Below are 25,084 nucleotides of genomic sequence, written 5' to 3' on the forward strand. Positions count from 1 at the left end.
CCAGCCATGCCCTGGTGCACTGAGCACAGTCCACACACATGCCTGGTGGCCTACCTGACAGCTGGATTCCAGACCAACGAAGGTCCCCTCCTGCTGTGGATCAACAGGGCTGGACAAATGACACAGTGAGTTTGGGTGACAGGCCCCAGGTGGGAGAGGCTGAGGGCCACATTACCAAGCCCTGGAGACTCCACCACAACTCTCTATGCACTTGACTGTGTCCTGAGGGGCTCACTGACATGCCACTGCCTCAAAGACAGCCCCCAGGCCCCAGGCTGGCCCTGTTTAGAGGGCTCTCTATTTATTGTTTTGGGGTGCTGGGGATGGAACCCAGGGCTTCACACTCACCAGGCAAGCGCTCCACCACTGAGCTCCGCTCCCAGCCCCCAGGCCTCTCCCCGGTGCCTCATTTCCTGACTTTATACACCTGCCCCTTCCTGACCAAGTGCCTTTCTCCCTTGACAGCGTTCCCACGTGGTAGAGTCCGCATGTTACAATGAAAAGCCATCTGCTGAGGATGTGTCCTTTGAGATGTTTCACAAAAAGCTTCCTGAGTCTGAGTCCGAGCCCCCAACCCTCCCTGCTGCATGGGCTCCAGCCCACAGCCTTTTCCAGGCTCCTCTGACCTCCGGTGTGCTGCTGGCCCGGGCCCTTGCATCTACTGCCTCCTTTGCCCAGAACAGTCTTTGTTGAAAAGATCCTTGACTGCCCCTCCACTCAGTTTAGGTCTTCACCCACGGTCACCTAGGGAGGCCTTCTCTGGCCAACCTTTTTAGTTTTCGGCGGACACAACATCTTTGTTTGTATGTGGTGCTGAGGATTGAACCCGGTCTGCACGCATGCCAGGCAAGTGTGCTACCTCTTGAGCCACATCCCCAGCCCTCTGGCCAACCTCTTTAACCCTTAACTTGCACTAACTTCAGAACTTTCTCTGCAGTAGACAATTAACACTGTGGCCGAGGCTGCTGTCCTTTAGCAGTTCTGCCAGCTGTCCAGCTGGCCCGTGGCTGGTGTCTGGGAACCTGGATTTCAGGAGGCCTCCTCAGTTCCTGAGTGTGGCTTGCTGTCTAGACTGTGCCAGTGATAGTCCTTCTGCAATCCTGGAGTGGGGGCACAGAGGGTGCTGATGTGGTCACCCCCAATAACAATCAGACACTGAGTCTCAGTTGGCTTGTGGTTGACATCTCACGCGTCGTCACCATTCGATGCTGGAGGAGGAATTCAGCCTGCCCTGTGTGGCCACTCCAGAGAGACCTGGGAGGCTCCTGCCCTATTTGCTCTTAACTTGTTCCATGTGCCTTCTCCTCTTAATGACTTTGCTTCGTGTGCTTTCTTGATAAGTCACAGTTCTGAGGACAGTTATGTGCTGATTCCCGAGTCGTCCTAGCACATCATTGAACCAGGGGTGATCTCGGGAACCCTGGACAGCCTTCCTTCTCAGCTCCTCTCTTCCCTTTAGCACTTACCACCCTGTGACATCCTGTCCCTCTACACCTTGCTCGCTGTGCCCCCCATACCTGGGCCCCCATCTTGCTCTCTGTGCTATTCCCAGCACCAGCCTCTGGAGACTCACAGAAGACACTGGGAAATGTCTGCTGGATGAGGACTGCAACGGCTTTATTTCTAACGGTGGAACCCCTCCCTGGGAGGCAGCCTTGGCCCAAGCAGCAGGACAGTGTGGGACAGGGATGGACAGGGATGGGTCAGCTGGCCCTGAAGGCCATAAGGCCTTGAAGACACCTCACACTGGCTCCATCTGCAGCTCCTCCCCGTCCACAGCCTCGATCTGGTGGAAGGCAGCATGGAAGCCAATGACCACCAGGGTGGCTCCTGCAGGGAAATGGGCAGTTCAGGGCCACCTTCCCTGGCCAGCCCCATGGCCCACCCACAGCCATCCAGACCCTATACTTACCCAGGACCCAGAAGACAGCGGAGCCTGCACCGGCCAGCCAGAAGAAGGGGAAGGAGACACCTCCAGCCAGAGCGTACTGATGAGCGGGGCTCACCTCTCGGCCTGGGGACAGATGTCATTAAGCAGCTGTTCTAACCCATGCCCTCTCCCACAGTAACCTCTGCTGCCCCCTGACAATCTAGCATAACAAGTTCCGGAAGCTTCAGGAACCAATCCAAACTCCTTATGCCGAGGCCATCTGTGTCCGGGCCCTGCCTAGTTTTTCCAGTATCCTCTGACCACCAGCATATAGCAGTCTCTGCTCTTCAGCCCTGCCTCCTCAGGAGCCTCTAGCCTCCCACTCCAACCTGTACTCACAGAGTCAAGGAGTCTCCAACTGGTGGCCCCAGGTCCTAGTCTGACCTGAGGATGTGTTCTTTGAGATGTTTCACAAGAATACACTGAATGATTTCACATAAAAGTACAGATTTCTGGCTTCTGATATGACTACAAAGTCAGGTCTGCATGTTCCCATGACAGCAACTGACAAGCCAAGTTGTGGCTGTGCTTTTCCTTCCATGCCCTGCACCCCCAGCCCACTGTTGTCACATCCCCACAGAAACCTGGATTTTCCCCTGTGTGGAATTTCCCCTGGCATCTTTCTTCCCAATGTTGCTTGGTATCAGTCTGGGGCTACATGAGCCATAGGCCTCAGTCTCCCCCTCTAGGTCCCACCCAAGAAGCAAGAAAGGAGAGGGAGCCGGTAGGGTGGCTCACGCCTGTGATCCCAGAGCCTTGGGAGGCTGACGCAGAAGGATCATGAGTTCAAAGTCAGCCTCAGCAAAGGCAAGATGCTAAGCAACTCAGTGAGACCCTGTCTCTAAATAAAATACAAAATAGGGCTAGGGATGTGGCTCAGCGGTGGAGGGCCCCTGAGTTTCAATCCCCACTGCCAAAAAAAGAAAGAAAGAAAAAAAAAGTGAGAGGGAAAAGATCTACGGCTGTATAAGGTCGCCACCTGGTGTCCAATGTAGGTCCCTGCAGTTGATGCTTTCCACAAATATAGGAACTGGGTGGTGGGTGGTGTTTCTGAGGTATCTCTGGGTTTGGGGTGGGCGCACTGGGTGTGCTTGACGTTATAAGTATTAGGTTTTGTGGAACTAGAGTACACCAAGGCTGGGGAAGACTTGAGTTCCAAGGATTTGGTTGGGACTCTCAACCCAGAATTTGAGGGATCCATCTGGGCTGGGGATTTCTCACCAAAGAGCACAAGCTTGGACTGCAGTGTACGCAGGTAGAGAATGTAACAGGCTCCAAAGAAGACAGCCAGGGCCACCAGCAGCATAGGGGATGTCATCCTGGAAGAAGAGCGTAGGGAAGCAGCATTCAGGCCTCTGGGGTTTTGCTTGCCAAGGGGCCATGGCTTTGAACCAGTCGGTGAAGATTATGTCTTGAGGACAAGAAGGCAGGATCACATGTGGTCACACTGCACCCTGGCCAGATCAATGGGGGAGTAGAGACCTGGCATTTGGTGACCAGATCTGGCAATGGGACCAGCAGGTGGGGGGCGGGTCTAGGGAGGGACTCACACGCAGTACAGGATGAGGCCCAGGAACACGAACACGTAGTTGCTCTGGTAGTACTCGACATTGCGTATCAGGCGCTGGCACAGCTCACCCAGGTTGCGGGGTCGCGAGAAGCGCTGCTGGTCCACGAAGGTGCCCCAGGGCCGGATGGTCGCTCGGCGCCGCTCCAGCCACTCACGGCCGGCGCCAGAGGGAATCAGCTTTGGCAGCAGGATCCTGTGGGGTGGGGTCAGGTCAGCGGCTGACCGGGCTGGGAGTTCAGACCCGTGGCCAACAAGGGGATAGGGGGGCTGGACTCTGGAGTCCAAGAGGCAAGTGTCCCGGAAGGGGCTAAGTCTCCTGGATCCCAGGGGAGGAGGGTGCTGGGGGCCTAGATCCAGGGTCCCTGAAGAGGAGATAAGGGACCCTCTTTTGGGTCTGGGGTCCGGGACTCCCGCGACTCGACGGGGTTGGGACTCCCGCGGCTCGGGTCAGGGGAGTCAGCTCGCTCACGTGGCGCTCAGCCCTTCCGCCTCGTCATCCTTCTGCTGGTCCTTCTGGCCCGCCATGTCTGCGTCGTGAAGGGGTACAGCTGCTGTAACTAGCCCCGAGCCCTGCAGACCCCTTGGGCCCCGCCCGAGCCCGACCTCACCCTGCGGAGCCGACGTGTCGCCGCTCGGAGCCGCAGGGTGCGGTAGTTGCGCCGCCGAGCATTGTGGGAGTTGTAGTCCTAGCGGCATCAGGCAGGGCGGATGCTATGGTGCCGGCTTGACTCGCAAGACAGTTTGGGAGATGTAGTTTCAGAATGCGGTGAGCGCCTCTTGGCATTGTGGGAGTTGTAGTTTCTGGAGTGGAATGTATTTTCCACGAGGGCGTTATGGGAGCTCAAATGGCAGAAGTAGGCGTCGTGTACTCCTTCGTCCTGGAGGGTATAATGGGGACAGTGCATAGTGTCGTTCGGACTCTAAAGGGCATAAAAAACATCTGGAGCATGCCAGGCGAGCGCACTACCGCTTGAGCCACATCCCCAGCCCCATGGACCACAGTTTTGAGAAGCAAGATTATAGAGTAAATGTAGGAATCAGTTCCTTCCTTAACAGGCAGATGTTATAATTTCTGAAGCATAGCCCTCTCTCATCTTTGGACTTCTGGGGAAATATGAGATAGGAGAAAAGGGAGGAAAGTTGGGAAAATAAAAGGGCTGAGGATTTTTATTTTTTTTAAAATACTTTTAGTTGTAGATAGATACAATATCTTTATTTAATAATTTATTTTTATGTGGTGCTGGTAATTGAACCCAGTACCTCACACATGCTAGGCAAGCGCTGGACCACTGAGCCACAACCCCAGCCCTGAGGATTTTTATTTTTTGCAGTGTTGAGGATTGAACCCAGGGCTTCACACATGCTAGGAAAGAGCTCTACTACTGAGTTAGTGTGCAAAGATTCATCTGGATCCTCACGTGGGTACTGCTGCATGGCCCCACCAGGCTTTGAAGAATTAAAGACCTCAGCCTAGTAGAGAGCCCAGGTTTTCCGGCCCACTTTCCTTGAGACCCCACCCCTCTTCCCACAGATCATTCAGGCAGGCCATGGAGGAAATTGTTTAAAGCCAGAACATAGCCCCTGCTTGCAACACAAGCCATTCTTGTGTCCAAGGGAGAGTAGCCCCAAACGTGTTACTACTGTTTGAGGAGGCATAGCACAAATTCTGAGCCTGATTCTGTGAATTTTTAAAGAGAAAGCTAGAATTATGGAGTCAGACTCAGGAGAAAAATCCAGGCTTTGTGGCTTTGACCTAGTCACCTCTCTGAACCTCAGTGTCTTATCTGGACTAGGGGATCCTAATGATACCACACTCATGGGGTTATGATGTTTCAGTTAGATGGTTCTTGAAAGAATCATGATGCTGTTCAGTAAATGTAGACATTGTAATTACCACTATATTATCGTGAGTATTCTGGGTTTTTCTAGAGTTCAGCCTCCTTGAACAGTAGTAACACGTTTGGGGCTATTCCCCCTTGGACACAAGAATGTTTTTTGTTGCAAACAGGGGCTATATTCTGTCTTTAAACAATTTCCTCCATGGCCTGCCTTAATGATCTGTGGGAAGAGGGGTGGGGCCTCAAGAAAAGTGGGTGGGGAAGCCTGGGCTCTCTAGTAGGTTGAGATCTTAATTCTCCAAAGCCTGGTGGGGCTATTTAGCAGTACCCATGTGGGGATCCAGATGAATCTTTGCACCCTAACTCTTGCCTTCCAAGGTCCACATCCCTTTGTACTTTGAGGCCTGCTGGGAGGCATTCCTGGGGCTAAGGAAGGTAGTCCCTGTCAAAGGGGCTGCTGGGATGGGCCAAGAGGCCCCCCTATTGGTTGGGTCCCAAGATGAAGCTGAAAGAACTATGCTTTGAAGATCCAATTGGCTAAATAGTGGCCAGTAACTGATTATTGGTGGGTCTCTTTGTTGTCCAGAGGCTGTCAGTAAATTTGGTTTAGATTTTCCAACTTGGTCCAGCCTTGCTTCAGAATTCAGTGGAGGACTGTGAATGTATAATTGACCTGAGCATTAATGTTGGTGGGAGGGCACAGAGCTTCCAGGGAGCAGAGGGTAAATGCTGCCTCTTCCCATGCCAGTCTGGGAAAATCTGAGTTTTATTTTTGTTGTGGAAGCTGCTGAATTTCCTTATGTGAGTGGAGTGAAAGCCCCTCATTCCGTAACCCACTAGTTCTTGCTCCATGCAGAGGACATACTTGCTCTAAGGCTTTGAGCTGCCAAATCGTTCGGCCACGGCCAGAGATGGGGCTGCAGGAGAGGCGGATGGCGGGCTCCAGAGAGAGGGTTGTTGTGGGAAGGTGGGAGGCTCTTGGAATAAGGTAATTTTGGGAGTTGGGGCCTGGACACAGGAACATTTGGGAGCCAGGCATGGTGGCACATGCCTGGAATCCCAGCAGCTGGGGAGGCCGAGGCAGGAGGATCACAAGTTCAAAGCCAACCTCAGCAACTTTGGCCCTAAGCAATTTAGCAAGATCCTGTCTCAAAATAAAATATAAAAAAAGGGGGGCTGGGGATGTGGCTCAGGGGTTAAGAGCTGGGAGTTCAATACCTAGTACCAAAAAAAAAAAAAAAAAGGAACATTCAGGGAAGGAGCCCTTTGAAACAGGGTGGGAGAGAGGACCCTAAGGCTGAGACATTGTAAGGGATGGGAATTTGGGGTCCTTGGGAAAGGGACCTATGACAGATTGACTGAATTAGCAGGTGCTGGGAGATGAAGGGTGCCCTGACCCTGAGGTCCCTTCAGCTTGAGGTTTCCTTCCTGCCTCTTGGATTCTGAGGAAGTGGAGCTGAGAGGGCAGGAAGATCTTAGTTAGCACAGGCAGCCAGAAACCTGGGTGATGGACCCTGCTCTGTGACCCCTCTCTGGGCCTCGGAGTGCATCTTCCCTCAATGGATCAATAAAGCCATCTGTAAGGGGTCCCAGGAGAGGTCCAGGCTTATGTGGCTCCCCTGCTCCCAGGGCCAGGCTCTGTCCTGGGACCACATGGCCCCCGTGCTCCTGCTGCCTCCTCACTCTGTTCCAGAGCTTCTCCTTTGGGTGTTGTCTGTGCGTGGCGAGTGCACACTCCCAGGGGCTCTCAGCTCCTGGCACAACTTGGCAATGGAATCAGATAAGCAGTTGCGTCTGGAGGGGGTGGACTGGACAGAGGCATGAAGGAACTTTCTAGGTGGATGGAAATGTTCTTTCTACACCTCAGTTGGGGCAATGATTGCACGGACATAATTTTAAAATCACTGACCTATAACCTTAAGATTTGTGCACTTTACTGTATGAAAGGTGATCTCAGTACAGATTAGCATAGAGCTGCCATGGCCTCCCTTCAGATTCCAGATGTGTTGCCTCCTAGGTGTGTGACCATAAGCAAATTGCTTTCCCTCTCTGTGCCTCATACCTTGTGAATATTAAATGAGCTAAGACACTCAGAGTGCTTAGAAGGGGTGTCAATGAATTACAATCATCCTCATCATCACATCATGGTCTCCTAGGGTCCTATTCCAACACAAGGCCCACCACCTCTGCCATCCCAAGACTGAGTCCCCTCCATCTCCCTGTCCTCACCCCATAATCCCATCACCTGGCCAATTCCAGCTGTTCTTCCTCTAACTTCTGTGAATGATCCTGTGACCCTGAGATTCCATGACTCCCAAGTGGTGGGTGTCAGGCTAAAGTGGGCTCAAGTGAGTCACACAGCAGTGAGCCCAGAGAGAAGACTCCATCCCACCCAGGGCCCCAGCCAGAAAGCAAGCAGAACACAAGGCCCACTTCTCTCTCCCCACTGATATATTTGATAATTGTCCAGAACCAGAGATGGCATCAGCCGTTGGGGGGTGGGGGGTGGCTGAGGGGGAGTAAAAAAGAGCCCAGGGAGGGGGTTGGGGGAGGCAGGAGAGGGCTGAGGAGGGGAGAGAGACACAGAAAAGAGGGAGGAGGGAGGCCAGGGCCATGGGGGAGAGAAGCCAGCCAGAGGGAGGGGCGGGAGGTGATCGAGGGGGTGCCAAGGGGGGACCACAGGGAGAGAGGGTCCCTCCCCCAGAATACAAAATGGGGGGTCCGGAGGGGACATCCTGGGCTTGGGGGCAGGGAGGGGGTGGCGACGTGGCAGGGCTGAGGTCAGTAGTAGGTTTCTTTCTCCACCCAACCTGGAGAGACAAAGAGGCGAGTGAGAGATAGAGACAGGCAGAGGGAGGGAGGGAGACAGTACACATGACGTGAAGACAAAGACGAAAAGGACAGACACACAGACACCCTCTGAAAGAGGGATGGGAAGAGAAAGAAAGGGGAGGAGCCTTCGGAAGGTGATGGAGGGAGATGCCCCGCGCATGAGCGCCCCCTGGAGGCTCCTCCGGCCTGCCCCCCAGGCCCACCCCACAGTCTCACCCCCTGGGTTCCTGCGCAGGATGAGTTTGCGGATTTCATCGTAGACGAAGATGAGGAAACTGTAGGGGAAGGCACAGAACCACCAGCTGGGCCTGCAGAGGGAGAGGAGGGCGTGAGTCCAGCGATGGGAGGGCTAGTCTCCCATAACCCTCTGGGCCCTGGGCCCTTTCTGGGGCCTGGGGGCTGCAGAGTCCCCTCCCTGCACCTCCATGAGGATAGCCTCTGGGGGAAGGTTGGTGGCATCAAAACAGAGGTGGCAATGGGGGACACATAGGGTGTCCAGAGAGACATGGGAGAGATGGGGCCAGAGATCCATGGCTGAGGCCTGGGGCTGGTGGCTCAGTCTGTGAGCACGTCCCTTAAGTAAGGGCTCCAGGAGGGTGTGCAGATGGGGAGGTCCTGGGGGCCCAGGACACTCACTTGAGGGGGTACATGCGAAGGGCCACATCCATGCCAGGGCAGTAGGACAGGAAGGCAGCGAGGGCCGTCTCCTCAAATAAGCCGAAGATCAAGATTTTGTTCCTGGAGACAAAGGTGAGGCAGGGCTTAGCCCAAGGAAGCCCGGCATCCCGGCACCTTGGCACCCTGAGCCCACAGAGACAGAGATAAGGGTGCAGACACGCAGGCACTGCAAGCCGCAGATGGGGAGAGGCAGCCCTAGAGACAGCGATGTGTCCATAGAGGGGTGCAGAGACCCAGAGAGGAGACATCCCCTGAGAGGGAGAGAGGCTCACAGAGACAGAGACGTGGAGAGAGAGTGACGCAGAAAGAGAGGGAGGGACACACACACAGAGGCAGTGAGTGGTATAAAAAGGCAAAGCAGGTCTGGGGACCTGCACATGTGACCCTTGAGAAGAAGGCAGCTCAGAGGCAAGGGGAGGGACACAGACATATAGAGGGACAGGGCAGATGGCTGCGCAGCCTCCTCGCGGCACTGGCCCTCACTTCATGCCCTGCTGGAACACTGAGTTCCTCCGGGTCTTGCAGATGATCAGATCCGCCCACTGGACCACCACGATGCTCACAAAGAAGGCCGTGTGGCACGTGAACTCCACCACCTTCCTCTGCTCGTAGGTCTGTGAGCAACCACAAGGATGCAGGTGTCATCATGTGACCGTGGCCCAGGCCACTGCCCCACTCCCTGCATGGGATCCCCAGGATCTCAGATGTGTCTCCTCTCTCGGGGCTCATAGCTCTGGAGCAAGAGGCAGATGTTTGAGGAAAGAGAAAGGGTCAGGGCTCATGGTGGTCTCCCAGGGACCAGGAAGAAGAGGAGGGACAGTAGCCAGGCTTAGAAGGGACAGATAGAAACAGGGAAGAAGGGCTGGCAGGGCCAGGAGGGTTGGCAGTTAGGACATGTCACCTAGGGTGTGCTGGGCCCAGAGCTCAGGACACCCCATGTGCTGGGCAAGGGTCTGGTGCTGCCCCTGGGGTGGAGGGGTCGTTGTAGGATTTGACCCCTGAGAGGCCGGGACAGCTTGCCTGAGGCTCCTCTGTGGCTTGGAGGATGCCCACCAGCCCTGCTCACCCACTGCTGCCCGTAACTGTCCTCCAGGTCGTTGACGGTGCGGTCATCCCAGTTGAGCCGGATGCCCACCAGGTTGCCGGGTAGGAAGCCGTTTTCTGCCAGGATCACAAAGTAGGAGAAAAAGCCACCAAGAGCCTGGATCATTCCTGGGGAGGAGAGAAGGGTGCCAAGGAGAGCTCAGAGCTCATGTGCCAGCACATCCTGAGACTTTTGGTGGCCTGTGGGTTGCCTTGGTCCTCTTGCCCAAGCCATGTCATCTGGAGATCTTGGTGGTGAGGCCCTGAGATGGCTGCCCAGGTCAGGGACCTCAGGAAGGGGCTCTTCCCATGGATAACCTGGGAGCTCTCTGCCACCTGACCCAGGCCACCTGAATACTGCAACATCCTTGAGGACCCTGGGCTTGACTGTTAGGCCCTCTATGCAGGAATGACCTCCCCAGGTCTCTGGCCACTGCCACAAAGCCTCTGCTTTGCTAGAACACTCCCGGGAACCCCTGTCCTGCACCTCTAGAACTCTGCACACAGCAGGGAGGAGCAGGCAGAGAGGGTGGGGTTCCAGCCCTGCTCCCAGGGAGCCCCCAGGCTGACCCTGCCCCTCTTCCACCCTGCTAGGTGAGCACGACGCTTCTGAGAGCTGCTGTGGCAGCGTCAGGGGTGGCCCCAGCCCTCACCGATCTGCCCATAGGCCATGCTGATGAGTCGCTCATTGACCAGCTTGTCTGTCCGAGGGTTCCTGGGCTGTCTCTTCATGATGTCACTCTCAGCAGCCTCATAGGCCAAGGAGATGGCAGGGACCTGGGTGGGAGAGGCTGGGTGAGTAGGGATGGGAGGACTCTGCCCTCCCAGGCCTCGGGGTGGCCATGGGACTCACCATGTCTGTGCCCAGGTCGATACAAAGGATGGTAATGGTGCCCAGGGGCAGCGGGATGTTGGCCATGATGAAGAGCAGGAAGGGCGTGATCTCGGGGATGTTGCTGGTGAGGGTGTAGGCGATGGACTTCTTCAGGTTGTCAAAGATCAGGCGGCCTGTGGAGGACAGGGGTTGGTTCAGAGCTTGGACGCCCCTGCCAGGGAGCCTCGTGTCCTGGCCCTCCCTTCCAACCCACCCACCTACCCACCTTCACACCCAGACCTGTGACCACGTTGCCCCTGCTCAACCATCTTGAAATACACCCCTGGTGGACGCCTGTCTGGCAGTTTCTGTCTAAGCTAAACATCTCCCTTCTCCATTGACCCTGTAACCCCACTTCCAGGTCTATACCCAAGAGAAATGAGCATTTATGTACACAAGAAATCAAGTTCAATAACATTCACCATAGCGTGATTCATAACAGCCAAAAACCAGAGCCAACCCAGTGCCATGGCAGGTGAGTGGGTGAAAGAATCAGAATATCCAGACCATGGAACAGAGCCCAGCACGGAAAGAAAGGAGCCACGGGTGCAGCCACCCCACGGCTGAATCTCAGGTGTGAGAAAAGCCAGACCCTAGAGCTTCCAGACTGTGCTCCCACGCAGCTGAGGTCTGCCACAAATCCATGGAGCTTCAGGTCAGGGGAGTGCTATTTCTAGAGGGGCGATACAGACTGGGAGGAGACACACTTGAATGGGAAGTGGGTGTGTTTTCTCTAGTGATTGGAGCCTGGTGGTCACACAGGAGTGTATGTGTGCCAAAATCTGTCATCACCTTACTCAGGTATGTGTTTTATACATCAAAAATGGGATCAGGCCCGGCACAGTGGCAAGTACCTGTAACCTCAGCCACTTGGGCTGAGGCTGAGGCAGGAGAGTGGCAAGTTGGAGACCAGTGTGGGAAACTTCATGAGACCCTGTCTCAAAATAAATAATAAGGGGCTGGGGATGTGGCTCAAGTGGTAGCGCGCTCGCCTGGCATGCGTGCGGCCCGGGTTCGAACCTCAGCACCACATACAAACAAAGATGTTGTGTTCGCCCGCCGAGAACTAAAATAAATAAATATTAAAAAAATAAATAAATGAATAATAAGCCAGGTGCAGTGGTGCACGCCTGAAATCCCAGAATCTTGGGAGGCTTAAAGGCAGGAGGATTGTGAGTTCAAAGCCAGCGTCAGCAATGACGGGGAGCTAAGCAACTCAGTGAGACCCGTCTCTAAATAAAATACAAAATAGGGCTGGGGATGTGACTCCTTAGTCGAGTGCCCCTGAGTTCAATCCCAGGTACCTTCCCCCCCAAAATAAATAAAAAATAATCTGGGCACCCTGGTGCCCACCTGTAATCCCAGTGTTTTGGAAGGCTAAGGCTGGAGGATTGCAAGTTTGAGGCCAGTGTTAGCAACTTAGAGAGACCCTGTCTCAAAATAAAAAATAAAAAGAGCTGGGGATGTGGCTCCATGGTTAAGCACCTCTGGGTTCAATCCCTGGTACCAAAAAATAAAAATAAAAAAATAAAACCACACTAAGTTATCACCTAAGATTGGCTATTAACAAAAAGATTAAAAGGGGAGAACATGGAGAAAAAGGAAACTCTTGCACACTGTTGGTGGGAATGTAAGTTAGTACAGCCATTATAGAAAACAGTTTGGAGGTTCCTCAAAAAATTAGTAATGGAACTACCACATGATCCAGCAATCCTACTCCTGAGTCTATATCCAAAGGAAGGGGAACCAGTCTATTGAAGAGACATCAGCACTGCCATGTTTATTGTAGCACTCTTCCCAGTAGGCAAGGTTTGGAATCAACCTAGGTGTCCATCAATGGAGGAATAAATAAAGTGTGGTCCAAACTTAACGGAATACTATTCAGCCAGAAAAAGGATGGAATTCTGTCATTTGCAACAACATGGATGGGATTGGAGATCATTATGTGGAGTGAAATAAGCCAGGCACAGAAAGACAAATACCATATGATCTCACTCATATACGGAATCTAAAAATATTGACCTCAGGGCTGGGAGTATAGCTTAGTGGTAGAGTGCTTGCCCAGTATGTACACCACACACACACACACACACACACACACACACACACGTGACCCCATAGAAGTTGACATGGGGAAGGATGGGGAGATGTTGATTGATAAGTGCTAACTTACAGTTAGAGGAGTAAGGGGCTAAGGGCGTACCTTAGTGTTAGAGTGCCTGCTCAGCGTGCCTGAGGTCCTGGGCTCAATCCCAAAGAAAAGAAAAAAGAAAAGAAAAGAAAGAAGAAGGAAGGAAGGAAGGAAGGAAGGAAGGAAGGAAGGAAGGAAGGAAGGAAGGAAGGAAAGGGAAGGAAGGAAGGAAGGAAGGAAGGAAGGAAGGAAGGAGTAGTAGGAAACTCTGGTGTGCCTTCTTTGCACAGCTGGGTGACTTCAGATACCAATTATGTATTGCATATCTCAGAAAGCTAGAAGAGTCAGGCGTGGTGGCACATGCCTACAATCCATGAGCGTTTCCTCCATGAGGAAGAGGTAGTTGGTGAGGAGCCTACAATCCCAGTGACTCAGGAGGCTGCGGCAGGAGGATTGCAAGTTTGAGGCCAGCCTCAGCAATTTAGCAAGGCCCTTAGCATGTTAGTGGGACCCTGTCTCAAAATTTAAAAAAATAAAAAGGTCTGGGGATGTAGCTTAGTAGTCAAGCACCCCTGGGTTCAATCCCCAGTACAAATAAATAAATAAAACTAGAAAAGATACTGAATGGTTTTGCCATGAAGAAATGACAAGTGTTTGAGGAGACACGCATGCTTAACCTGATTTTAACACTGCACCATGTATGCATATATGGAAACATCACATGGTACCCCACTACTAGGTGTCATTTTTATGTATCAGTTAAAAAAATAAAAAGTCTAGGCCCTGATGGCTGCAGAGGACTGGATCCTTTGGTCACCTTTGTGTAACAAAGAGCTCTGGGTGCCCCCATTCTCTCTCCTGGCAACGTGCTGCTCCTCACCAACTACCCCTTCCTCATGGGGGAACTGCTCATGGGTGAATGGGCGACTTGGTCTGCTTCCACACAAACCAGAGCGTGGCAGTGGGTGGGGAAGAAACCAGATGAGCTAGCAGGGGATTCACAATGCCATCCACTCTACTTTCAGTATCTCTGAAACTTCCCCTAAAGGTAGTTACGCTCCCCGCCCCCCTTTAGAGAGTCCTTCCATGTCCCCTGTCTGGATAGGACTCTTGTAATTAGCTCTCACAGAGCCCTGTTTTCTTCCCACCTATCATGGTTGTAATTATGTGTTTGTTGGCTGCCTTCAGTAAGGGGGTCTCTCCGGACCTGGGAGAGCAGGGACTACATCTGCACTGCTCACAGCTGCACGCCTGGCATCTGCAGGGTGCACATGGTAGGAGCCTGTGAGCATCTGGACCAAATGGGAGTGGGATCTGTGGGCATGTGCACTGCACATGCATAGAAGATGGCTGACTGGAAAGTTAGCCGGGGTTGGGGACACAGGAGACAGAGTAAGGGCACTTAATTTGTTACACAGGAGATGAGGGTAAGGGCACTTGTCACTTGGAGTTGGTTTTCACTGTGAACTATTTTTTTTTTTTTTTACAGTAGCCACATTTTCAGATGGGGGAGAGAAATAGAAAAAAAAAATCACCAAAGCACAAATAGCACTTATTTCTGTATGAGGTTTTCTGTAGTTCTGCACTTTCTGTACTGATGAATTATTTTTGATGATCAGAAAAAAAAATGAAATGTCAACCGGCCCCTTCACAAGAAGGAGCCTGCACCTGGAGCCAGCCCCTCCACCTCCAACACCAGCCTGGCCACACACCCCTCACCCACCTTGCTGGGGACAGCTTTCCCTGCCTGTGACTCCTGTCCCTGCATGTGGGGACTCCCAGCATGGACCACTGATTCCATTCCCTTGTCCCTGCCCACTTAGGGAAACTAGCTGAACCCCCAGCCCAGGAGAGGCCAGGCCTCCAGAGCCTCAGGACCATGTGCTTCCCGGTGGCTGCACTGGAGAGGACTTTTACATGATTCCAAGTCGGCCTCGTCCACCAGACCATACTGTGCGGGGCCACACAGGGACCCGGAAATGCATCAGCTCCGAGCCAGAGAGCAGGGAGGACTGAAAAGGGCAAGCTCAGGTGCCCGCTGCACTCTGCAGTCCCTGCATCTCTGGACTGCTCTCCTCACCCTCCCCGCCCCCTCAGTGACCCAAGTCTCCAGAGTCACTGCCAGCCACTCACCCTCTTCCACACCCGTGACAATGGAGGCAAAGTTGTCATCCAATAGAATCATGTCGGCTGCCTGCTTAGAGACATCAGAGCCAGCAATGCCCATGGCCACCCCAATGTCAGCTTTCTTCAGAGCAGGGGAGTCGTTCACACCATCGCCAGTCACGGCCACAATTGCTCCCTGGCAGGGGAGAGGGTGAGGGTGAGACCCAGGGGTCCAGGCCCCGGTCCTCCTCCCTCAGAACCCGGGGTTCAGATCCCCCAGCTCCTCCCCCCTCAGACCTGGGGGTCCAGGCCCCAGCCTCCTCCCTCAGACCCGGGGTCAGAGCCCACCTGTCTCTGACAGCCCTCCACGATGATGAGCTTCTGCTGTGGGGAGGTGCGGGCAAAGACGATCTCAGTGTGATTCTGTAGGATCTCGTCGATTTGCTCAGAGGTGAAGTCCTTGAGGTCGGTGCCGTGGATCACACAGGCCTTGGCATCCCTGAGAAGAGCAGGAAGAATGAGTGTTCCAGGACAAGGCAGACGGACAGACAAAGAGACAGATGGGCAGCACCATGGACAGGAGAGCCAGCGGTCCAGGGCTGAGAAAAGAAGGGGTCTCTGGGGGGCAGAGATGAAGGTACATGGGGGAGTGGGGCAGGAGGAAGACCTCAGGAAGGACTGAGGGGCACTGATGTAGAGGATTGTGGGTACTAGACAGGTAGGAAAGGTGACAGTCACAGGTGGGCATGAGGACATATGGGGCGCCATCAAATCCTCTGAGATAGCAATTGTTAGGCAGCCTATTTTATTTTTTAGCACTTTAATATGTGTATATGTATACACACACATGTATACACATATTTTTTTTAGGTGTTGATGGACCTTTATTTATTTATTCATATGGGGTGCTAAGAATTGAACCCAATGCCTCACACATGGAGGCAAGTACTCTGCCCCTGAGCCACATCCCCAGCCCCTATTTTATTTTATTTTTGATGCTGGGGATGGAACCAGGGCCTCGTGCTTGCTGGGCAAGTGCTCTACCACTGACTGCACCCCCAGCCCTAGTTGCTCATTTTAGTGAGGAGGAAAGTGAGGGTCAGGGAAGCTAAATGACCTGCCCAAGGTCACACGGTGATAAGTGGCCATGCTGGGAAGTGACCCACACCGTGCTAGCCCCTGTGGCTATGGTACCAGGCAGCCACCTTCACACCAGGCAGCACCTGGATGGGCCCCAGGTGCTGAGCAAACAGAGGAATCCCCAAAAGGAAGGGGGTGAGCAGCCCAGAGGGAAGCTGGACCAGACAGATGCCTTGTGGAGATGGCCCTGATGGCTCTCCTGTGTCCCCAGCTCAGCGGGGTGGCTCACCGTGGGTTGACCTGGCTGACAGGGATGTTAAGCCGGGCGGCGATGTCCTCCACAGTCTCATTGCCCTCGGAGATGATGCCCACACCCTTGGCGATGGCCTTGGCTGTGATGGGGTGATCGCCCGTGACCATGATGACCTGCAGGCATTGCTCTTTAGGGTCGGTCTGATCTTCCCCCAGTGTCCTCCCTGTCATCCCCAGCTCCCTCCGGCCACACCTTGATGCCTGCACTCCGGCATTTGCCCACGGCGTCAGGGACAGCTGCCCGGGGAGGGTCAATCATGGACATGAGGCCCACGAAGCAGAGGTTGTCTGTGGTGAAGTTCACGTCATCACAGTCGAAGGCGAAGCCCTTGGGGAACTGCTCCTCGGGCAGGTAGTAATGGCAGAAACCTGGAGGCAGGGTCAGGGTGGGGGACATGAAATGTCTGGATCCCGGGCCATCAATCTTCCCAGCAAGTCAACACTCCTTTCCTAAAGATGCCTCCCCTCTCCTCCATCCATGCCTGCAACCACTCAGCTGCAGTGCATGCTGGGATCCCCTCTTCTGAGCCAGGCCAGGCTCTGGGCAGCATCACACCCCTCTTTGGCCCCAAGGAGCCCAAAGAGCTGGCCCAGTCCCTGCCCCACAATCGTGCCCCACCCACGGTACGTACCGAGCACGCGCTCGCCCAGGCCCCCGAGCTCCAGGTAGGCATTTTGGAAGGCTTCCTTCATCTCCTCGTCCAGTGGCTGCTCCTTGCCCTGCAGCAGGATCGTGGAGCAGCGGTCCAGGATGCGTTCGGGGGCGCCCTTCATCACCAGCAGGTATCGGTTGTCATTGGGGTCCTCGGTCTCATGGATGGATAGCTGAGAAGCACAGAGGCAGATGTGCCTGAGCCACACGGGAAGCTGGAGGCCACCACACCCAGACGGGAGAGCACTGTCCCAGCCCCACAGAGCCATGGTGGAAGGACAGATGTCCACTGGGGCTCCCCCAGAGGGCCCTGCCCACATCACTCTCCCCTAGACAGATGTTTTCTGTTTCTTGGAGTCTTAGGGAGATCTCTGCTCTTCCTGTCTCTGTCTCTCCATCTCTGTCTCCTACAGGAATCCCAGAGTGGGTTACCTGCCCTCTCTCTCTGCCTCACTCTAGTCCTTCTCTTCCCTCACCTGAACTAGCGCTAAATCTGCTCAGTTCGCCTCTAAAATGCACCCGGAGTCTGGACTGTCCTCCCCCCACTGGCTGCTGCCCCCACCCACGGCCCAGCTACCATCATCCAACACCTGAATCCCCAGATCTCCCCTTCCCGTGGCAGCCGGCTGGAGGTGCAGCCTCGTGGGAGAGAGCTTGCCTAGCATGCATGAGGCCCTGGGCTCCATCCCCAGCACCAACAAAAATCTGATAGTTTCCCCAAAAGTTGAACAGAGTTATGATATAAACTGGCATCCTCAGAAAGGAATGCAAATGCGTGTCTGCACAAAAACGTGTCCACAAATGTCCACAGTAGCACTACTCAAGAGCCAAAGGGTGGAAACCCAAAGGTCCGCGAGTGAATGAGTGGGTAAACACAGTGTGGTCTACACATACAACAGAACACTGGTCTGGCACCAAGAGGAAGGAAGCTCGGATACACAGCATGGCTAGGTCTTGAAAGCAAGATGCTTCCGTGAAAGAAGCCAGACAAAAAAGGCCGTGTGTTGTATGACTCCATTTTTATGAAGTGTCCCAAATAGGCAGATCCATAGAGACAGAAAGTAGGTTAGTGGTTGCTTAGGGCTAGGAGGGTGGAGGAAGAGGGGGTGGTGATAGCTAAGGGGTGCAGGGTTTCTTTCTGAGGTGATAAAAATGCTCTAAAACTGACTATGTAGGTGGTGCGTGTATCTGTGAATAAATACACTAACTGTTGAGTTCCACACTTTAAATAGATGATCATGGCATGCGAATTATATCTCCATAAAGCTATTTAAAAGGATGTGAGTCAATCCTGTCTCTCCTCGGCTCAGAGCCCTCTCATTGGCTCATATCCTCCTCAGGGTAACAGCAAGTCCTCGCCATGGTCCAAGAGACCCCAAGGGCTCTGGCCTCACCTCCTACCCGCTCCGGCTTCCAGGATGTTGTTCAGACAAGCCACACACCTGCCTGAGGGCCTTTGCACACACCATCTGCTGCCTGAACACCCTTCCCCCAGATACCTGCAGGGCTCCCTCCCTCAGCACAGTATTTCCTCATGACTTTGTCATTCCCTGTCTTCCAGCACTAGAGTGTCAGTTCCAGAGAGGAGGAACTTCACTGTTTTACTCTCTACCACGAGCACCCATGGGATCTAAAACACGGTCAATGTGGTGGCTGATCAAAAAAAGAAACTTGATGAAGGTGTGAAAGTTGCTGCTGTGGCCAAGGTCCCTGGCTGGCGTCTGCCCTCTGCTGGGCAGAGCTCTTTGCCCCTCTGCATCTCCCTTCAACAGAGATCTCACGCTGCCTCTCACGCTCAGGTGCAGCCAGTCGCCCTCCCCACAGGCTGGGTACTGTCTTCCCATGTTACAGATGGGGAAATTGAGGCTCTGCAAAGATTAGTATCTTGCCCAAAGCAGGACAGTAGGGCAGAGGCGACTGCTGTCCAGGTGTCATAGAGAAACCGAGGCCCAGGCAGGCCGCCCTGGAGAGCCCCAAGTTTGTACCTGGTATTTGTTGGTGGAGTTGAAGGGGATCTCGGCCACTTTCTTGTTGCGTTCACGCATCAGCTTCACAGAGCCAGAGGACAGCTCGATGCATTTGAGTAGGGCAGACTCAGAGGCATCCCCGGCCACGTCCCTCTGTGGAGAGAGAGTGTCGTTAGGGCAGGAGCATGGGGCAGAGTGGAGGACAGGGGGCCAAGGGGAGGCGGTGGCTGCACCCACCTTGAGTACAGGGATGTTGTCTTGACCGCCTTTGAAGACAGCACGGTTGCAGAGTCCGGCGATGTGGGACAGGGCCACCCACGTGTGTGAGCTCTTGTCGAAGGAGGTGCCTGAAAGTGGAAGGAGCATGTGAGTAAGGGGTTCCCAAGGCCAGGTGCCCACCACCCCTGCCCTGGGCCCCCACCCACCTGACTGATCCTCAGTGGTGTCAGCCTCGTGGATCTGATTGTCAAACCACATGTGGGCCACCGTCATGCGGTTCTGGGTGAGGGTCCCCGTCTTGTCTGAGCAAATGGTGGATGTAGAGCCCAGGGTCTCCACAGCCTCCAGGTTCTTCACTAGACAGTTCTTCCGAGCCATGCGCTTGGCAGTCAGGGTCAGACACACCTGGGGGATGTGCAAGCGCAGGTGAATTGCAGGTGGCAGCTGGTGCAGGGTGACCAATGTCCACAATCCACCTGCCCAGCCCAAGGAGACTTCTGGGTGGCCTGAAAAGAACAGTACCACCCAGCGCTCCTCCCTCCAGGTACAGACCCACAGAAACAGGCCCTATGTGCCCCTGGAGACACACACTAGAATGGTCATAGTTGCAAGCTTTATAATAGACCAAACTGAAACACCCAGAGTCCACTCAGAGAAAGGAGATACTGGGAAAATCAGAGATGGAACACTATGCATCCGTATAAAAGGATAAATTATCACTGCCTCCAACTAAATGACTGAAGCTCAAAAACATCATGTTTAGCAAGAAGAGACAGATAAGAGTCCATATGGAATTATTCTCTCCATATGAAATTTGAAAACCGGCAAACTTAATTTCTGCTATTCGAAGTCAGAGTTAGGGGCTAAAACTGTAACTCAGAAGCAGAGTGCTTGTCTCGCATGTGTGAGGCCCTGGGTTCAATTCCTACCACTCACAAATCACTAAAATAGAAGCCATATATAGGGGTTACTCTTTGTTGCGGGCTGTGAGTCCCAAGGTCAGGAGGGGACTGCTGGGGGACTCAACCTGGGAGTAGCTGACATGGTGATGTGGGACCATTTGCATCGCCAAATTGCATGTTCACAGTATGTGCAGTCCTTTGTGCATGTATTATACACCAGCAAAGCCTTTTGACATGTGGATCTTTTTTTTTTTTTTTTTTTTTTTTTTTTTTTTGGTATCAGGGATTGAACCCAGGGGCACTTAGGCACCGTGTGAAATCCCCAGCCCTTTTAATATTTTATTTAGAGACAGGGTTTGCTGAGTTGCTTAGGGCTTTGCTAAATTGCTGAGGCTGGCTTTGAACTCATGATCATCCCGCCTCAGCCTCCCAAGCTGCTGGAATCTTCACCATTTTTTTTATTTTTTTTATTTTTTGTGGTGCTGGGGATTGAACCCAGGGCCTTGTGCATGTGAGGCAAGCACATATATATATATATATATATCCTCAGCCCTAACATTTTTACTTTTTATTTTGAGACAGGGTCTTGTCAAGTTTCTGAGGTTCACAATGTACTTGCAATCCTCCTGCCTCAGCCTCCTGAGTGGCTGGGATTACAAATGTGCACCACCATGCCTGGCTGTGAGGTAGTTTTGAATATGCTAATGTGGCAAGTCTTGCACCACACATTAAGTAGAATAGGGGAATCAAGGAGCAGAATAATATTCTTAGAGTGGCTCCATGTATTTTGAAAACAACATTAAGGGGACTGAGGTGGACTGATAGCTGGTAGTAGGAGAGAGACCATTTGTTTTTTTCCACATGTGTTTGTTGGGTTCCCCCCCTCCCCGCATTGGTACTGGGAATTTAACCCAGGGTGCTTTACCACTGAGCTATATTCCTAATGCTTTTTATCTGAGACAGGGCCTCTCTGCTGAGGCTGGACTCAAACTTGCAATCCTCCTGTCTCAGCCTTCCAAGTCTCTGGGATTGCAGGCATGAGGCACCACACCCAGCTGAGACCATTTACTTTTGAACTTGACCTATTCTTCAGATTTTTTGCATGAGTGTGCAAATCTTAATTTTGTGAGTTAACTAACGTGATAGTATTGCAGACCTCTGTGTCCTGCAGTGGTTCTTAAGATGTTTGCTTGTTTTTTGTTTGTTCGTTTGGATTAGGAGGCCCCTCTTTATTCAGGGCTGGGAGGCCCAAGCTGTCCTTATCAAGAACACAGCCATCCAAGCCCTGCCCCTCCTCCCTCAGCCCCTGGAGCTCAGCCTTACAGTGACAGTGGCCAGCAGACCCTCTGGGACATTGGCCACGATGATGCCGATGAGGAAGATGACAGCCTCAAGCCAGCTGTACCCGAGAATGAGGGAGAGGATGAAGAAGGAGACTCCCAGGAAGACGGCCACACCGGTGATGAGCTGAATGAAGTGCTCGATCTCAATGGCGATGGGCGTCTTGCCCACCTCCAGGCCTGAGGCCAGGGTGGCGATGCGGCCCATGACAGTGCGGTCACCAGTGGCCACCACCACACCCCGAGCCGTGCCTATAGGGTGAGAGGGTTAGGTCAGGTGAGATGAGGCTCAGGAAGGCTGATCCCTGAGGCCCCTCCCCTTGCTCGCCCACCTGGGTGTCCCAAGCATGCCCCGCTCACCTTCTACGCAGTTGGTGGAAAAGAAGGTGATGTTCCGAGTCTCCAAGGGGTTGTCATGTGTGCAGTCAGGAGAGCGGGTCTGGGGCTCAGATTCGCCAGTCAGGGAAGAGTTGTCCACCTGCAGGCGGGGGCAGTGGAGATAAGGCTCAGTCCAGGGCCCAGGGTTAGAGGGCATGTGTCCAGGGGGGGATTAGGGTGAAGTCTGTGTCTCTGGAGGTGCCCAGCTGGGCCAGTGGCATCTGGGAGGCCGGAGAACAGGAACATGAAAGTGTAAAGGGTACCAGACTACTTGCCAAGGCCTAAGGTAACTGAGGGTCTCTTAGACCTGGGGCTGGGATGTGGACCCCCTGGGCCTGAAGGAGGAGGACTAGGTCTGTACCACTGAGCTGATGGAGGAGGGGTAGGGCCTGGCCCCATGGGTCTGAGGGAGGAGGGCTGAGGCCTGGACCCCTGGGTCTGAAGGAGGAGATCTGGGCCTGGACCCCTGGGTCTGAGGGAGCAGGGCTGAGGCTTGGACCCCTGGGTCTGAGGGAGCAGGGATGGGACCTGGCCCTCTGGGTCTGAGGGAGGAGGGCTGGGCCTGGCCCCCTGGGTCTGAGGGAGGAGGGCTAGGGCATAGACCTCTGGGTCTAGGAGAGCAGGGCTGGGGCCTGGGATCCTGACTCCTGAGGGAGAAGGACAGAGCTGGGACGCAGGCCCACCTTGCAGCCATGGGCCGAGATGATTCGCAGGTCAGCTGGGACTCGGTCTCCGCCCTTGATCTCTACCAAGTCCCCAACCACCACCTCCTCAGCATTCACCTGCATCTTCTCACCTTCCCTGATCACCAGTGCTTGCTGTAGGGCAGAGCAGAGAAGAGTCACCTCCCAGACTCCCTCTGCCTGGAGGGTCACTCTGCATGACTCTCTGCCCACCTGCCCACACCCTTCTGGCCCTTCCCAGGGCATCCCTTACCTGGGGAACCATGTTCTTGAAGGACTCCATGATCTTGGAGCTCTTGGCCTCCTGGTAGTAGGAGAAGCAGCCAGTGATGATCACTACAGCTGCCAGCACAATGCCCAGGTACAGCTGCAGGGAGAGGCAGGGGCATGGGGTCATGGTCACCAGAGCCACTCCCTACCCGTGCCCACCCCATGTTTGTGGGGCTTCTGGGAAGGGAGCTTTCTATCAATGGGTTTGTATTTGTTCATTTGAATCTGTATGTCTGAGTCTGTGTGTCTGTCTGTCTGAGCCCCTCTTCCTGTATTTGTCTGTGTTTCAGTCTCTGGGACTGTCTCTCATGTGTGTGTGTGTCTGTCTGTCCATCTGTCTTCTTGCCTATGTTTAAGAATCAGAGTGTTTGCAACTGTCTGTCCATGTGTCTTTAGGTCTGTCTCTCTGTATACCTGGCCTTACATTTATACAACACTGAATCTCTGTAGATCTCTATCTCTCTGTGTCTCTCTCTTGCAGTCTCTGTCTCTGTTGGTCTGTTTCTGTTTGACAGTCTGCATCTGTGTGTCTGTCTGTGCTCATGTGTCTGATCCACTTGGTGGTGTTTGAATCTGTGCCCTAGTGCATCCACTGTGTTCATCCTACAGGTATATGTAGGCCCCTGTGCGAGGACCCCTTTGCAGCTGTGTGTGGCTCTGTCTCCAGGCATGGCAACTGTGGAGATCGTTTTTTTGGGCAGATGGGCTCTGACCCATCAGCAAGTACCTGGGTCTCTACCTGAGTACACTCACTGACTCTCGGGGTATTTAACAGGCTGTGACCACTTGATAGTGTCCATCCCTAAGGTTGCTGAGATGACCCAGCCTGGGGACAGAACCTCAGCTCATACCTCCTGCTGTATGACTTTAGACAAGTTACTTGGCCTTTCTGAGCCTCTGATTTCCTTGTACCTGATCTGGTTCTCTCATTGGTCATTATGAGAGTCAGAGGAGGAATGCAGGATTTGGAAAGTCTAAAGAGACCGGGAGGCCTGAGGGGTGGGTAAGTTGTGTTCCTAAATGTGTGAGGCTTTGGAGGGGATAGAGAGCACTCACATTGTCACCAGAAGGGTCATCTTCAGTGCCTGCCTGGATGCCATAGGCCAGGAAGCAGAGGATAGCCCCAATCCACAGCAGAATGGAGAAGCCCCCGAAGAGCTGGCGGCAGAACTTGACCCATTCTGGGGTGGTAGGCGGTGGCGTGAGCGCGTTGGGCCCATCCCGGGCCAGGATCTCCTGGGCTTTGCTGTGCGTCAGACCCTGGGGGACACACAGAACCCTCCCTGAGCAGCCCTGCATCCCAACCCACCCCGGTACCCAGGCATCCAGGACACCAGGCCCCGCCCTCCTCCCTCAGACTCCAGGGTCCAGGCCCCCGTGCTGACCCAGCGGCCCTCACCTGCACGCAGTCCGTGTTGTATTTCCGGCAGACCTCTTCTACGGACATTTTGTGCTCTGTCTGAGGATGGAAAGAGAGGAGACGTGAAACGGGGCCTACCTCGGGGAGAGGGGGAGCTCTGGAGGGCACAGGCGTGAGGTGGGGCTTACCATAGCCACCTCCTTCTTGAGGTCATCCAGGTCCCGGCGCTCCTTGCCCTTGCTCTTCTTGGGCGAGCCCTTGTCATCTTTTTTGTCCTGCGAGGTGGCGACACGATAGCTGTCAGAGCCACCAGACTGCGGGCGAGAAGGGATTCCAGAGGGACACCGGCCCTGCGAGCCCTGCTTCTCCTGCTGGCCTGTGTCTCTCTATCTCTGGGTGTGGGGCTGTCTCTGGGGCTCTCCATCTGTCACTGAGTTCTCCCTGTCTCTGCCTGGTGTCTCTGGGCATCTCTCAGAACCCCTGAGTCTGGTCTCCAACTGCCCTCACAGTCCCTGGCACCAAGCGTCTCTGGAACTGTGTCCCTGAGAGTCTCCCTGTGGCTTTTTTCTCTCTCTGACTCCATGGGTCTGTATCCTTCTGTCTCTGTTTTTTTTTTTTTTTATCTCTGTGTGTATCTTCCTGTCTTTCCCTCTCTTTGGGTCCATCCAACCTTCCTGTGCTCTGTCTCTTTCTAGGTCTGGCTTTATGCCTAACTTTGTGGTCCCTCTGTCTGTCTGTCTCTTGATCCATCCCACCAGATCTATTTGTGCGTCTGTTTTATTGCTGTCTTAGTCTCCATTTTTTATCTCTCTTATCTTGTATCCTTATCTCTCCAAGGCTGTTTCTCTCCCTTGGTCTTTCTCCCATCACTTTAGTTCT

At 53.7% G+C, this 25,084-nt stretch overlaps 2 protein-coding genes across 3 annotated transcripts; both read right to left on the minus strand.

Annotated features, from left to right (window-relative positions):
* Positions 1–1,596: 1,596 nt before the first annotated feature.
* Positions 1,597–4,166, minus strand: RABAC1 (Rab acceptor 1). Its single transcript, XM_081274678.1, has 5 exons — positions 3,970–4,166; positions 3,481–3,693; positions 3,152–3,249; positions 1,913–2,014; positions 1,597–1,830 (listed from the first exon to the last, which is right to left on the minus strand). Exons 1-5 carry the CDS (start codon positions 4,023–4,025, stop codon positions 1,742–1,744), a joined length of 558 nt encoding a protein of 185 aa, XP_081130804.1. The 5' UTR covers positions 4,026–4,166; the 3' UTR covers positions 1,597–1,741.
* A 3,819-nt stretch (positions 4,167–7,985) lies between these two features.
* On the minus strand, positions 7,986–24,494 carry ATP1A3 (ATPase Na+/K+ transporting subunit alpha 3). Of its 2 annotated transcripts, none has more exons than XM_081274828.1 (22): positions 24,394–24,494; positions 24,245–24,304; positions 23,902–24,105; positions 22,829–22,942; positions 22,576–22,710; positions 21,875–21,992; positions 21,498–21,766; positions 19,479–19,677; positions 19,291–19,400; positions 19,072–19,206; positions 17,067–17,259; positions 16,628–16,803; positions 16,412–16,548; positions 15,391–15,541; positions 15,070–15,238; positions 10,785–10,939; positions 10,585–10,708; positions 9,915–10,060; positions 9,332–9,462; positions 8,807–8,908; positions 8,387–8,478; positions 7,986–8,148 (listed from the first exon to the last, which is right to left on the minus strand). In XM_081274828.1, exons 1-22 carry the CDS (start codon positions 24,394–24,396, stop codon positions 8,120–8,122), a joined length of 2,952 nt encoding a protein of 983 aa, XP_081130954.1. In that variant the 5' UTR covers positions 24,397–24,494; the 3' UTR covers positions 7,986–8,119. The 2 variants fall into 2 exon arrangements, with proteins under 2 accessions (XP_081130954.1, XP_081130955.1); XM_081274829.1 differs by having other exon boundaries at positions 8,387–8,472; positions 24,394–24,474.
* Positions 24,495–25,084: the final 590 nt, after the last annotated feature.

Source organism: Spermophilus citellus (genome assembly GCF_964194105.1).
Source record: "Spermophilus citellus genome assembly, chromosome: 18".
Lineage (NCBI taxonomy): Eukaryota > Metazoa > Chordata > Mammalia > Rodentia > Sciuridae > Spermophilus > Spermophilus citellus.